The sequence below is a fragment of the Protopterus annectens genome, chromosome 3.part0 (genome assembly GCF_019279795.1).
Source record: "Protopterus annectens isolate FY-2018-M chromosome 3.part0, PAN1.0, whole genome shotgun sequence".
NCBI lineage: Eukaryota > Metazoa > Chordata > Ceratodontiformes > Protopteridae > Protopterus > Protopterus annectens.
The window spans coordinates 1,906,942,173-1,906,958,201 of NC_056731.1; the positions used below are offsets into that span (position 1 = coordinate 1,906,942,173).

Sequence of the window (16,029 nt, forward strand, 5' to 3'; positions counted from 1 at the left end):
TGCAAAGGACATGGTACATAAACCAATATCTGCAACTGATAGAACCTTTACCTCCCATACATCTAATCCACTCATCCTAAACTGGGATTCAGCTTAACCCACCATTATGCTCTAAACTGGCTACAAATATAATACAACCCCCTTTTTCATTGTATTGGTCTGTATTAACTGTCCTAGCCTAGTAACTACTACCCATATCTCCAGTTCAATTTCTTCCACTTTAACTCGATTCACCCTTTTCTATCATCTATTGTTTACTGTAGCTAGCAGTCTTGCTGGTATCCTAACAAGCCTTAATAATGTGTATGGCACAATACCTACAATGCATGGTACAAGTAGGTATAACAAGGTGATGGAAAGCACTGCAGCACCATGTGATTACAAGTGGCTCACTCACTTCTAACAGGTTCTGAACTGCAGCTATGCAAATCAGCACTATCATCATCCTCACCATCATCTCCACCATCATAATCTTCACTATCATCATCCTCACCATCATCTCCACCATCATAATCTTCACTATCATCATCCTCACCATCATCTCCACCATCATAATCTTCACTATCATCATCCTCACCATCATCTCCACCATCATAATATTCACTATCATCATCCTCACCATCATCTCCACCATCATAATCTTCACTATCATCATCCTCACCATCATCTCCACCATCATAATCTTCACTATCATCATCCTCACCATCATCTCCACCATCATAATCTTCACTATCATCATCCTCACCATCATCTCCACCATTATAATCTCCACTATCATAATCTCCACCATGATTTCATGCAGCAGTTGTCCCATTATGCTTTTTTAAGCCTCTAAAGTAGTACTAGATTGTTTACAGTGCATTCCTCCGCATAATCATTCTTTGATTGAACCATTCCTGTGCATTATTAATTATTTTAATAGCAATCTTTTCATGTGGTCCTATAAGGGAACAACATATTCTGATACAGGGTTTCTAGCTCATATGAACCTGAATGACAGTCCTATAATCTTGGATGAATCTTTACAAGTACACAATCTATGTGATATCCAAAGGCAATTTCTTGATTATTGGACCATTAAATTTCGTATAATGAATGTTTTATTATAAACAACCAGGGTCTGCTTGTTTAGCAGTTCAATATACATTTCAGTAAAATTTTAATCATAGCAGTGTAGTTATACATTTTTTGTTGGGATGCCATTTCCAAATGCTTACAGGATGGGAACTGTATAGTGCAACCAGATGTATTGTGTAAATATAGTGTGTGTCTACCTCATGTCATCTTTTTGTGTTCTGTTTCTTATATTAACAGCATTTTAGTTCATGACTTTATTAGATATACACTAATACAATCTTATAGAAAGGAGTGTGGGATTCTGTTTAAGTGTGGTTCAGGATTTGCTATGTAGATTAAGTAATACCTTTTGACAAATCAGAGTTACATAGTTCATGTCATGCTTTTCTTTACTACATTTTAGGGTGGTCACACCCAGGGGACCATTTATAGTATTTTAAAATATTAATGAAATATGACAGTAATCAAGGGGGAAATGTTCATTGCTCAAACACATTTATTATGGGAATGCAAACATTTAAGTATTATGAAGCTGTTACCCATACGTTGTCGAGTGTAAAGCAGATAAGGTTAAACTTACAGAGGAGTTCAGCTCCCCTAAACTGAACTCCCAAATCACTAGGCACATTTCCTATAAGCATGACAACAGTTAGTTCACGTGTGGTATTTTTTCCCTTTTTGCACGAATTTTTTCCCTTGGAAAAAAAATCGCTGTTCTAAGAGTTCAAGATTGTAAGCTTTCGCTTACATGGGTTCAATAAATCATTGTTCATTTTTTTAAGCATTTAATGATTAACATAGACTATATATATATATATATATATATATATATATATATATATATATATATATATATATATATATATAATTTTACTATCAAAATCCTGAAGTGCACTGGTGCATTTATTCATGTCACTGAACCATATTGTTGAAAATGAAAATGATTTCACATTCCACTTTTGAACCATATTTATACCAATAGTTCGAAATTCATTGTTATGAAACTATGACCATTGAATTTCATTTGCTGTCCGGTGTTCGTTGATACAGGGATGTTAAGTTTACATTTGATTTTCAGACACTGTGAAACTGTCCTTCAATGTAACACTAGTCAATGAAGTGCACTTCAGGATTTTGATAGTAAACTATATTTATATATGTTTGTGTGTATGACAGCATGACCAAATCACCTAGAGCCATATTTTACTCTGTCAAGTGGCTAGCCCTGCCACAGTGCACAGTTTGTGATCCATGTTCTCCAGTCATGAAGATACTAGCACCATAGTAAACACCTAAAGTGGTTGGTTTATAAACTCTTTCCCCTATAGGGCACCATGCCCAGAGCTCCATTCTTTTGGGTGAGTTTGAGACAGAAACACTCACCATGTTTTCAGAGGTGGGAGGAACCCCACGAAGACAGAGTGAGAACATGCAAACTCCAAACAGGCATTGGCCAGCGGTCAGAACTGAACTTTGTACCTTGCATGTAGGAGACAAAGACCTTAACCATTGTGCCAAGAAGCGTCTCATAGCTAGTATCAGAGGGGCTGCAGCCAACTGACACAGAGTGTAAGGTGTAGTATATGACAACAGAATGCCAAAGAAGATGAAAAGTAAGGTGTACGAAACAGTGGTGTGACTAGTACTACCGTATGATACAGAAACTTGGGCAGTGAAGACAGAACAGTTGAGGAAGGTAGAGGTGATGGAGATGAATTGCCTGAAATGGGTGGTAGAAAGCATACTGTGGGACAGATGAAGAAATGTGGACATAACAGCAGAAGTCAAAGTAGCTCCAGTTGCAGAAAAAAATTAAGATAACAGATTACGGTAGTTCGGGCACATGTGCAAAAAAGCAGAAGACAATGTGGTGAGGAAGATTTGAGACAGACAGGAAGAAGGTAAGAGGAAACAAGGGCATCCAGCAAAGAGGTGGATGGATTGTGTAAGAGAAGAAGTGCGACAGTCAAACATGAGTGTCAAAGAAGGCAGGAGAGTGGGAGTAAATAGATACAGATGGCGACAGTTGACACGGCATCCATTCCCCATGTAGAAAAATGGGAAAAAAGAGGTTGATGATGATGATGATGATGTGTATGGGTATAAGGGGCTTGGGGGACTTGCAAACTTTTTTTATGACGTCCATAAGGGGGTTGGGGAGACCTTCAAACTTTTTTTTATGGTTTTCTTTAAATGGTATATTGCATTTGGTTGTAGCTTCAGAAAATTATACTTGGCAAATTGTAGTGTAAGTATTATGAATTGTATGTTTATTTTTATTTATTTATTTAACATTTGTTGATCAGGAAAATCTGACTAGGACAAAGCCTATTTTCAGTGGAGGCCTGGGGAGAAATACTCAAGAAACATGTCTTTAGACTGTTGTTGGTGCAATTTGCACATTGCATACTCAAATGAAGGGACACAGTTTCTAAATACTCTTGTTTCTAAATAAAAGATTCTAAATAGCATTAAATATGATCTATCAGGCCCTCTGGCATTGCTATTTAACTGTAGCCTCCAAACAGGTTCATGCCTCATGAATGAAGAACAGCAACAGTCATTCCTCTGCACGAAGGTGGACTATCTACAGACCCAGGAAACTACAGATCCAAAAGTCTCATTAGTCTCGTATGTAAAGCCATGGAAAGAAATATCATGGACATGATTACTGATGACATAGGAAACCTCCAGATGCTGGACCCAACCCATTTTGGTTTCATCAAGGGCAGGTCATGCCTACTCAGCCTAGTGGACTTCTTTGAGAAGGTCACCAAAGCAATCAATGAACCATTTTGCTCTCAACCTGGCCAAGGCATTAGACACAATACCTGAATCAGGCATTGCTGACAAACTTAAGAGGCTATGTACAAACCCTTGTCACCTGGTGGATAGCCAGCTGGCTCACAGATGGGACCCAGGAAGTTAGAATTGGAGAATCCACCTCTACAAAGAGGTCAGTTACAAGTGGAGTCCCTCAGGGATCAGTCCTTTTTGGCATTTACTTCTGAAGTCAAGGCCAGTGTCGATGGCCTCTGGCTGACTAAATTTGCAGATGACTGCAAATTAGGAGATGTCATTGAATTGTCCACCAACATAAATGTTCTACAGGAAGGACTAACACTGACAAACAACTGGTGCCAGAGCCATGGACTAAAACTAAATCCCAAGAGTTGCATAATAGTATCCCTTGGAAAGTCATTCAGCCCTGGTAGCAATCATGTTGACACACTCCTAAAAGTTGACCCAGTAGTCAGGGACTTGTGGACACACAAAGGCAGTAATCTAGCCTTTGACCATCACATGTCTACAGTAGTGAGGAAATCATTCTATGTTGTGCAACTTATAAACAAAGGTATGGCATCTAAGTCCAAGGAAGTCATTGTTCCACTGTATTTGGCATTCATCAAACCTATCAGTGAGTACAATGGCCCCTTTAGCATGTTCCTAATCAGGCAAATCCAACAAATGGAACATTCACAGAGGTTCCTCACTAAAAGAATACAGGGCATAAGTAACATGTCCTATGCAGACTGTGTCAGGGCCCTATCACTGTGTTCTGTTTCTTATAGGCTCTTGAGGAGACATCTATGCCTAGCATACAAGGTATTGTTAGACCCCATTCTGATGGACCTCCTGCATGTCCACAAAACAAAGAGCACCAGAATTAACTGTTCTAAAGACTTAAACTTTGCCTGTGATATAAATAGGACCTGCTGCAGAGACAGGCATGTATCCCAGAGACTACCCCTTTTCTGGAACAGGCTCCCCATTCATGTGAAACAGAGTCCCTCCCTAATCCAATTCAAATGTAATTTGGACAACTGGATGGGGAGCAGGAAATTCAAACCTGGTTTGGCACATACGAGTCTAATGGACACAGGCAGCCTGTAAATGGTTCATCTCCCAGGCCCCTGCTTGTAAATGTTTCACCTCCCAGCCCCTACTTACAGTTATCAAGGGTACCAGAACTTGTCAGAGATTTGGGATGCATGGTTAGGCTTAAAAAGGCCCTTGTGGTTGTTAGCCTAGTAAACACCTATGAACCTATGAACCTATAAGTAGATTATGTAGTAATGTCTACTCTGTTTTGTGCACTATATATAAAAGTAATCTGTATCTCACTACTATGAACTGTAGGTAGGTGCAGTACGTGAGGAGAGAGAGAGAAAGAATGCAACGTACTTTGCATATTAGAGTGGTTACTTCAGGTAAGGAATGTTACTGATAGTTAGGAATGCAAGACATTTTTATGAAATTGTTATTACAAAATACAACATATACAAGCAGACAGCCCATAATAATTTGCAGCTGGTGCCATTGTACGATCAGGTGTGTCAAAGGGGGTGATGGCCCAGTTAAGGCAGTTAAATGAAGGAAAGGTGAAAAAATGTAGGAGTTGGGGTGAAAAGAATGTAGGAGTTGGGGGTGCAAGGAATTCAACATCAGGGGATGAAAGAAATTTATGTTCAAAATTCTACTTCAGGTTTATTAATGTAACATGTTTCAGATTTTATATGCAAGCGCATGCAAAATTTGCACCATTACAACAAAAAGTATAAGTAAAATATCACAGTATAAAACAAATTGAAGGATAAAGCTCTGCTATGGACCAGGTACAAGTTCAAATAGAGGCTTACACACCTGACAGAGCAACAGGGAAGATAGACAGGCCCTTTCTGGAAGGGAGGGATAGTGCTGGACATCATTTTGCACATCTTGGTTAAGGCTGGGATTTAGAAATATTGATGTCAGGCTGGGGATGGAGGGAAATGGAAAGGTGTGTTTGCTCTACAGCCTTGGGTGAGGACACTACATCAGTGTAGCCTCTCATAGCCTATCCTAGTCTACACGTTAAGCTACTCTCTTTTTTAATTTCACCTAATCTGTTGGGTTTCTAATACCAAGATAGGAATGGACCCCATTCCTAAGTCAAAGTACCGTTAACGTTTATGAAATTAGTATTGTTTCAGTCTTTGATGTCAGCCAAAAGTGTTTATTGCAGTACCCACAATGTGCCCAATAATGACTCCTGCAATTTGTATGGAGTTACAAGTAATGGTAACATATCTAAATATGATTGTAAATTATTTTTTTAAGACCCACTGCTCCTACTACAATTGGGACTGTCTTGGTATCTTTCTTCCACATTGCTCTAATTTCTGCCAGCAAATCCTGATATTTTATGACTTCATGTCTCTCTGTACACAAGACACTGTAGTCACTGGGAGTGGTGATTTCAATGATCAATGCTACTTTTGTCTTCTTTTCATGGATCACTATATCTGGTTTTCTAGCATCTATCTTTTGAACTGTTGGTAATGGATGATCCCATGTGATGTAAACTTCCTCATTTTCTATGATGCTTTGTGGCTCGTTTCCACTGCTTTTCAGCCACTTCAGTACCATAATGTTTGTACAATCCCTAGTGCAACAATCTTGCCACATTATTATGCCTTTCAGTGTACAGTCCTTCTGCCATTTGTATTTCACAACCAGCAATGATGTGTCCAACTGTTTCCAATTCAGTTTTAGAAAACCTACATTTGTCTGTTTCTCCCACATGTTTAATGGACTTTGTAAACCAACGTGTACACAGCACACAATCTTGGGCCACCAATATTAACCTTTCATCTCTTGGTTAAAATTCACCTCTCCTTAACCATTCTTGCACTCTCTCTCAGTATGGGGAGGGAGTTGAGGAGTTAGGCCAGTAGGAAAGTTCCTCATCGGACGGATGCAGCTCATCTGTTTAGCCCACCCAGACGGGAATACAGCATTTGTAACCAGAGTGGGAGAGAGGCCCTATTGACATCAGGAATTCTCCAGGATGGGATGCTCTCCTGGTGAAGGAAGCAGTAAGGATCTGCTATAGTAGATCATGCAAGTGGAGGCATTGGGGCCTGCAGAGGGGGCTTGATGGTCAGCCACTGGAGAAGAAACAAAAGCAGTTAGTGGTCAGACGAAGACAGATAATTACATCAGTCTCATACAGCAGGAAGGAGAGTTCTAGAAGACAGACCATGAAAGACAACAGTGTCCTCATTAATCTAGACAGAATTTAATGGGCAGGGATTTTGGAGTGTCAGAAATGGCTACAACCCCAGGGGAATTGAATGCACAAATGCTGTCATGCTTGATAGACTGCTGCTTTGTGACAGCAGGCGAAGTACAAGATTCAATACCCAGCAATGCCAACAGAAGTTATATTGCAGCACTACATGGCAGAAGTGGCAATAAGTCATATGTACGCATGCAACATACGTCTCAAGTCTTTACATTCAAGTCTCAGGTCAAGTCTAAAGTGGCATATAATCAAGCAAGTCAAGTCAGTGCCCACATTCAAGCAAGTTGAGACTCTGCAGGTAAAGTGACATCCCAGAAATGTTAATCAGTAAAATGATTATGTTCTACAGTTCAATAAAATATATGAATTAAAGATCTTAGGCATGACTGTGGCAAGTCTGTTCCTCATATATTCTTGATGTATGCACAGAAGTAACCACTTATCAGTAAAAAGAGTTATCATTTATTAATGCCATTACTTTTGACAATCAAATAACAATTCATACATTTTCTAAAAGCAGATTGTAATATTTATAACTTGTAAAAGCACTGCTACCCAGGGAGATACAAAGGAAATTGATAGTTGTTATAAACTTCACAGTTGCATATTTATATAATTGTTAATATTTCAACAGCAGTGAAACATGTTATGTTTTTAGATTACATCTCTCTCTCTCTCTCTCTCTATATATATATATATATATATATATATATATATATAGTTCCCCTGCATTTGACCAAGCATACGTTTGTTCAAAATATGCAGGGATGTGATTTAATGTCAGTGGTACGGATGACTGAACAGTGGATATGCCAATGATATGGAATGCCTATACAGGTAAGTGGGGATGGGGGGTGAGAGCATGAGTGTGTGTGTGTGTGTGTGTGTGTGTGTGTGTGTGTGTGTGTGTGTGTGTGTGTGTGTGTGTGTGTGTGTGTGTGTGTGTGCGCATGTGAGTTAGGGTTATGTTCAGGGATGACTGAAGGATGGGTGTTATGTGTGAGTTTATGCATTTTAGAGTAATGGTAAGGGTTAGGTTAGGGGATAGATGTAGTTTTGTTTGTGTATGTTTGCGAATGCTTGTGTGTCTGAGTCTGTCTTGTGTGGTGGCAGTGTTATGGGAAGGTTTTAATGACTTTAAGGTGTAGGATTAGGGTTGGGGAAGGGAAAGCATTAGGGTTAGGTTAGCCCCCACTACTGAGGTGGTGTAGGAGGGGGGAGTTTAAAAGAATGCATGAACTGAATAATTTACATAATGTTTCTTAGTTTATATTATATATAGCAATATATGTTTATTATAATGTATGTAAATGTGAACTTGTTACTATACTATGGTTTGATTACTTTTCTATAAATTTAAGACTGCCTATGGCACAAGTGTTAATTCAATAAAGGTGTTTAAAAAAACAGTTAATAAGAGATGATTATGTATGGCAACAATCACATTCCAAACAGAAGCAATTAGACTAAACAGACATGCCAATTTCCATTTACTCTATAGTCAAAAAATCTTGGTCCTTCACCTGAACAAAAACAGTTTTGTATTGAAAAAATCCCTAATAAGCAAACATGTTGTGTGGACCTCTCTCCTGTCTTTATTTTGGAGGAACGTTCTTATTTTCAGGCCTGATTTACCACTGCACATGATGTACCGTTTTTGGTAGTATGTCCCTATTTTCAGGCTTGATTTACCTTTGCAGACACTTTTCTGAATCTTCTCTCATTGCACATGATTTTTGAGGCTATCTAGTACTCAGCAAACCACACTACATGACCAACATATTAGTGACATCAATATTTTAAAGAAAGAGGACACACATCTTGCATCTTCCTATTTCAAAATCAAAAATAAATGACCTTTTGTTGTGGAATTTTGCAATAAAGTTAAATCTACAGATTTGACAATGTTTCTGATAATATGCGTATATTTTCCTGTCAGTTTTGTCACTGTTTTTAAACACGTTTTGAGCAGTATCCCACATTCATACTGGAAGTGGGAAGAATTACATGCTATTTGTTATTCAGATTTTAGGCTAATTAGATGACAGATTTTTTTTGGCTGAATGTCCTTGTTTTCCACGGGCCTTTTTCCTGTTTCCAAAGTCTGCAGGTTGAGATGTTATGTCTGTTATATCAGTTAGTAACCAGGCTAAAATGAGCGGATCTAGGTTTAATTAAGACATTTTAATTGCCCGTTCTCTAGGCTGACATCATTCACATTAGCACTGCATTTTTTGACAAGCAGATTATCTTATGACATATAAATACAATTACACAGTCAGTAACATCATTGATAGACATTTTGCATTTGCTTGGTGAATATACATAGGCATTTCATCTCTAAATAAGGCAGCTTAGGTGGCTGGAACAAATTTTGTTATATAAACATAATCATTTGTATTTCAAAACTGCCATAGAACATTTATTGTATTCCACATAAAACTCCTAAAAATATGCCAAACAGATTCACTGTCATGTCTCTTTCACGGATGACTTTTCTGTGAAACCATTGCCTCTCTACTTAAAATAAGGCTCAGCATTAGTTTTATGTCCATGGCACCTGCTGACCCAAAAATGAAAGATGTTTAGCCTTTACTATGCTAGCACATTACAATTTTTACATGGTATACTTAAGACAAACATACAGTTTGCTGACTTGTTTTGTTCTTTCCAGGAAGCACATGAATCATTGTCCGCAGCTTGTACTTCCCTTTTTGTATAGTCAGCAGTACTACACAAACATGATTTAACACTTGGCATGCAGCTGCAAAAGTTAAGGTCTTTCTTACACTGCTCAGAAAGCTGCCAAAACACTAACATGATTATAAGCTTTGGCTGTTGATGTAGTTTCTACATCAACAGACTTACAGTTCTGGGGACGTGTTTTCCATGGTCATTTGAGGAGTAGGTAACATTTCAGTCTGACATTTCTTCTCAAATAATTCCATGCGGACCTTAGTTTTTCGAGTGCCTTACAATCCCCCAAAATCCCCCAAAATCAGACCACAGGAAGCTGACTTCTCCAGGTTGCTTTTGTACTTCATTTGCTGAGTCTGTGGTAATTAATTTATTCTCCGTGTCAACAGGAGAGGAATATGCTAGTCAAATGCTTTATATCTTTGAGAATAAGCGACAGCAGAATGTTTATCACAATTTAGTTAATTCCTCAGATGAAGATCATTTCAAATTAGGCCTCTTTGAGTTATAAATGTCACTGCAATATAAATTAACCTGTAGACAAGCTTGTATTCATGTGCTAGTCACCTATGGGAACCAGTTACAAAATCCTATTCAATTGCCTGATAATTTCTTACTTCAATGGCATGAGTCATGTGGCAGTACTTTTTCAGAACCAGAATCAGAAATGTGGGACACAGACAAGCACTTAGCCCATGAGCTGGCAGAAGTTATTTAATTCAATAATTTTATCCACACACATTAAAAAAGACCACAACAGAATTCATCAGTACTTCTTTATTAAATGCCGATTACTTACATGGACCAATCAGTTTCTGAGTGCAGTATTGTTAGATTGACATCCATTGAGTATCTGCATACCACCAAAAGGACAGTGATGAGGAAGATCAGCTGATAACATGCTGCTTCATTCTCAGTTGTGTCAGTCTTATGTGTAATGATTTGCTTTACATCAGCAGCCAGGGTCATAAGAGACAGGTGGGTGACAAAAGATGAAAGCATCCAAAAGCAGACTTTTTATCCAACATGGGAAAGGGTTTGATAGCTGCTGGTGCAGTGTAGATGCCTAGTGGAAGCTGCACATATCCTTGCATCAGGGTTTCCAGTTTAAACTGTGAAGACAGCACAAAGGCTTAATAATTGTAGAATATTCAAACATAATCTGTATTACCTGGTAATAATTCTAGGCAAAACATGAAAAAAATACCAGTAAGCCTTGCCATTTTCAAGAATATTTCAGTTCCTTCACCACAAGAAAACTCCAGTGCAGCTGATGAGTGACAGGTGAGGTGAAGGTATCAGAAAAGCTGATGGAGCTGCCAAGTCAACACACCAAGTGATAAGATTTAGGTAGAGATTCACATAAAGGAAGACTGACCAGGTGACCAGTGTTTTATTTTAACAAAAGAAAAATACATGTGAAATCTGTAAAGTAGCTTTATACAATCTGAAATACTTGTTACAACTGCTACTGCAGAATGTTGTCCAATATCAAGCACTTAAAGAAGAAAGAATAGGAATATAGAACCAGTGCAGATGTTAATATGTCATTTGTTTAACATGCTGGACGGTAAAAAAATCTGGATGTACTACATATTTTAGGCCACTGTTTACATGTGATATATGGAATTAAGCTTTACAAACAGAAATGACTCAGACAGCCTTATCAGTAAAACTAGCTCAAGTTGAGGTCATACCGCTCAACCTCTTAGTGCAAGAAATCTAGACAAAGCCAAAAATAATGGGGGGACAAAGGCCCAAAAATAGGAACAAATTTTAAATATTGATCTTATAAAGTTAGCAAGTTGCTAGAATACTTGGATTTGTGTTATGGTGCATTTTTCTGAAGGATATGATGTGTGAAACAAGTGTGAAACTCAAATGTATGTCATTATTCAGTGACTTCAGTTCTCACTGATTTGTCAGAAAACCACAAATTTTATGAGAAAGAAACCAAAAATATGAGATAAAAATCTGGACATTCTGCAAAAATCTGGACAGTTGAGAGGCACGATGAGGAAAAAACATTTTATTTTTCCCTGTAAATGACACACCATTAGAATACCTGAATTAATACAACCTGCAGCAGCAGACTACAATTCTTTATAATGAAATCATCTCTTTACCATTAATAAGATTTATAGTACCAACATTAATGGGTAAAAGCATACCTCTCAACCTCTTACCACAAAAATTTTGGGTCTATATCAGAATCACGAACGTTCACAATGTCGAATCTCACATTGTCGACATGTAAACAGCGAAACTGCAACTGCAGAACATCGAAGAGGAAACTGAAATCTCCGTAAAGGGAGATTTCAGTTCACTTCAATGTAGTGCGGTCTCGGAGTTGGAATATTTAAGTAGGGGGGTGGGGGTGCAGGGGGGCTTGCCCCCCTGCTTAAAGTAAGTAGGTCTATTTTTTTTACTTTTTGTGATGTTTTTATTAGGTGTTCGATGTTACTGGACTTAGACGATATGGTGTCAATCATATCGTATTCGAAGTTCAGTAACTTCGAGCATCTAATATAAACCCAAAAATTCTGGACAAAACCAAAAATAATGGGGGGGTGAAGGCCCAAAATCAGGGGCTGATTTTAAATATTTCACTTATAAATTTAGAACATTGCCAGAATAACAGGTTTTGCATTAGCATGCATTTTCTGAAGGATATGAAGGCTGGAACTCAAATTTCTGTCATTCATTAATTACTTCAGTATTCAATGCCAGACAAGCAAACATGTTTTGAGGAACAGATCAAAAATATGAGGCAATAATCTGGTTATTCGGTGAAATTTGTGACAGCTGAGAAGTGTGGGTGAAAGTCTGTATTTCACAGCTAGAATGCACTAACAGTTTAGGGACTTAACTGAAGGGAACTGCTGAAAGGACAATAGAATGAACGCCATAACTGATTTGCTTCTCTGGTTCCACTTGGTGTTGTGAATCTGTCTTCTGCTAGGTCTGATAACTTTCTTTCTCAAAAGACAAAGGTATGTTTTAATGTTTTGGCATAAAAATCTGAATATGGGCAATTTACCAAGATGGTTTCACTCTTTCAAAATACTATCTAATCCTTTTGATTGAATAATGCAGTTAAATATCATTTATCTTTAAGGCGGGTAACAACGATGTTACTATCCCTGACACTAAACTCTTGGAAATAGTCTTCTTTACTAAACTGTGGTCTCAATTTTGTTGCAGCTGTTTTATCCCGATTATACAAATTAAAGACTTTTATGCTTTCAGGAAAGTGCACTTGTTTTATTCTTTGAATTGGTATTTAATGTTTTGAAATTGTCATTTATTCCCTCATATACAAATGCTTAGCAAAGTTAAAAAGCAGTATGAACAGTCAAGTCCTTCATTAAGTGGTGTTTCTACCTCTACAAAGAATAACGGAAGACTTAGAAAGCAAGATCTCTCCAAAACAAACCCTTAACCATTTCACATCTAACAGAAGTAGCCGCCTTTTGTCAATTAGATATATTCTATTGCAATAGGTCCTGATTTTACATAGAATACCACAGTGTTTCTTCTTAGCATGATCTGCCTTTTCTCGCTCCAGCTTTTTTCTCACTCCTTTCGTTCGATAACTTTTGGAACCATTGTATTCTGCCATCAGCTTCCTTTATGTACCTTATTTTCATATTTGTCTCAGTTGCAGGTCTCTTCTGTCATCTTCACATATGCTATTTTAAGACACTGCCATACTACTTCTGCTTTACCCATTTTCTCTTCCTCTTCAGGTGCGCGAGCCATGAGCATTTTCTTGTACTCTTGAACTCTTGTGCTTTAGCTCCAGTTATCTTCTGGATCTTTATCCTCGTTTCTGTTAAGCTTTCAGCTTTCTCGGACCAGTGCCTGCAGCTGAATTTGGCCACCAGTGGGTTATGCTGGGGCCCAACTATTTTACTAGGAATGGCTTTGTAATCACCGATTCTACAACAATGCCCTTTTCTTTCCAGAAGAAAGTCTATCTGAATTGCAGGCTGTTCACTCTTGTATGGGATCTTGTGGCTGTCTTGGTGAGCCATCTGTTGAATACCATTATGCCATTTATCAGACAGACATCCAGAAAGACCTGTCCTTCATTACTCCTACTGTCACGACCATGGGGACCCAGTCAATCCTTATGCTCAGTATGTCCTGATATGATCATTCAGAGCATCCATTAGCATGTCCAAGACATTTCATCTTGCTTTATTGAGGAGGTCATGTCCTGCCCTATTCTCCTCAACAAACCTACTGTGAAGAATAAGTCGAGATCACGAAGACTGATCCTTCTTTACAGTTAGACATTGCCCGTTCAATTCTCAGTTAGAGCGTCTTCTGTGTGGCGACATGCGTGAATGGGCATTCCTTTGTTGAAGGTTGTGCATTAGGCCCGGCAAGCCAGTACGTAAAAATCTGCTGCCAATCATTAGCGGACCGGAGTTCCGCTGTGGCGACCCCTAACCGGGAAAAGCCAAAAGACACAAACAAACAAATTGCCGTGACCCTGTCTTCGATTCTGATGACATGGCTTCGGAAAACTCTCTCACCATAAATTTCACACAATTTAATGCCCTTTCTCTCCCTGAATAGTAGTAGTAGCATCAGTACTAGTAGGATCAATCTCAGGCGAATATACTTATCTGCACTGCCATTCCAACTTATCTCCTGGATACACAGAATATGAATTTTCCTCCCTATTATCATGTTATTCACTTCCAAGCAGTGTCCTGTCAGTGAACAAATATTCAGTTCAGCAATCCTTAGCTCATCTTTGGCGGTTGCTTAGTTTTGTGCCCAGTTTTCACTTTACAATGATATCCCAGGTAACACAGTCTGTGCAACTGGACACTGTATAGGCACCCACTGAGGGCTGCTGGGTTTATAGAGGCACAGTCTCACCCACGGGGGTGGGGGTGTCTTTGACCCCCTCTGACCATTAGCATTAACCTGGCAAACATCCATGGCTCTTTTTTGGTAACATTAGGTCAACCTGATCATATCACATCACCTAGAAGCAGTTTTTATACTACTCCTTCTTAGAGGATGTTATACACCAGAGTTGATGCATAAAGCAGTAGGTCCCACATACCTCTTCTCCCTACAGTCTCTTGTCTATAGTGCAATTTATTTTTTTTTCCTGGATGCATTTTGTTGACAGGCCTCTTAACTTCATTGAAGTGGGATGGATGAACCTGACTCACTTTTCCACCACAGTAAGCACCCAGCATGTTTTTGGGAGGCACCCAACACAGACACTGGCAGGACATAGAGACTTAAAAGTGGTCAGGATCAAACATTGGACCCTGGATCTGTGAGGTGAAGATTTTATCTATAATGGTATAATACCTGAGTATATCCCTAAAACTGCTAGTCTACAACATTGGCCAGTGAAAGTAGATGACATGCTGTACAAATAAGACTAAGAACAATGGTATTGTTCTTCCTTAACATTTTCTTCTGAGGGAGGCCTCATGCTATTTATCATAATCAACCCCTAGTGTTTACTAAATGAACAGCTTCAATTTTTTGTTTACCTGAAGCTTCAGAAGGTGCACATTTACTCTTATCTGTGGATTGTCTGTTAATAGACCCAGCCTATGAAGAATTGAACACCTGGTCTCACAACGAACTCAGTTTCATAAGCCAAGATTTTTTCTGAAATACCAGAATTCAGACTTACATCAGACTTATCCTTTGATCATATAAAGAGATTCATATGAGTCATTCTGAACACTGAGCACTGCATACTTTTCATTCCTTAGGACAGGATGCAATTGATGATAGAATATTTTTCATCTGCTTTTCTAGAAACGTGACTGACGATAAGGATCTTCCAAAAAGGCTTATGGTGCATCTTCAAGGTGTGCACTGCACACTTTTTCTTGAAAAAATAGTAGTGGCTGGTATCAGCACAGTCAAAGTCACAGTTCTCAATCACAAGAGTATATTCTGCTTATACTTTTGGTAAAAAATTGCTGTTGTGGCAGAACCAGATGGCCATTGTCCAAAACATACCTTTTGTCCCCTCCTGCAACAAGTCAGCTGCTAACAGCTAATGTTTTGAATTATATACGGAAGACTCAGATAAAACCACGGTAAACTTTTAGGTTATCAAAGACAGCAACAAATCAACCTCAAAGAGCATAAAATACATCCTGTTAACTAAAATTTAATTACTGAATTCAAAACAT

The 16,029-nt window shown here is 38.5% G+C and overlaps 1 protein-coding gene across 1 annotated transcript in view; it reads right to left on the reverse strand.

Moving 5' to 3' along the window:
• Positions 1-389: 389 nt before the first annotated feature.
• Positions 390-16,029, reverse strand: part of LOC122797224 (prostatic spermine-binding protein-like) — a 171,392-nt gene continuing 155,752 nt past the window's right edge. The window contains exon 4 of the mRNA XM_044066061.1: positions 390-771. Within this exon, the coding sequence (XP_043921996.1) occupies positions 390-771 (382 nt within the window). The remainder of the gene's footprint in view (positions 772-16,029) is intronic.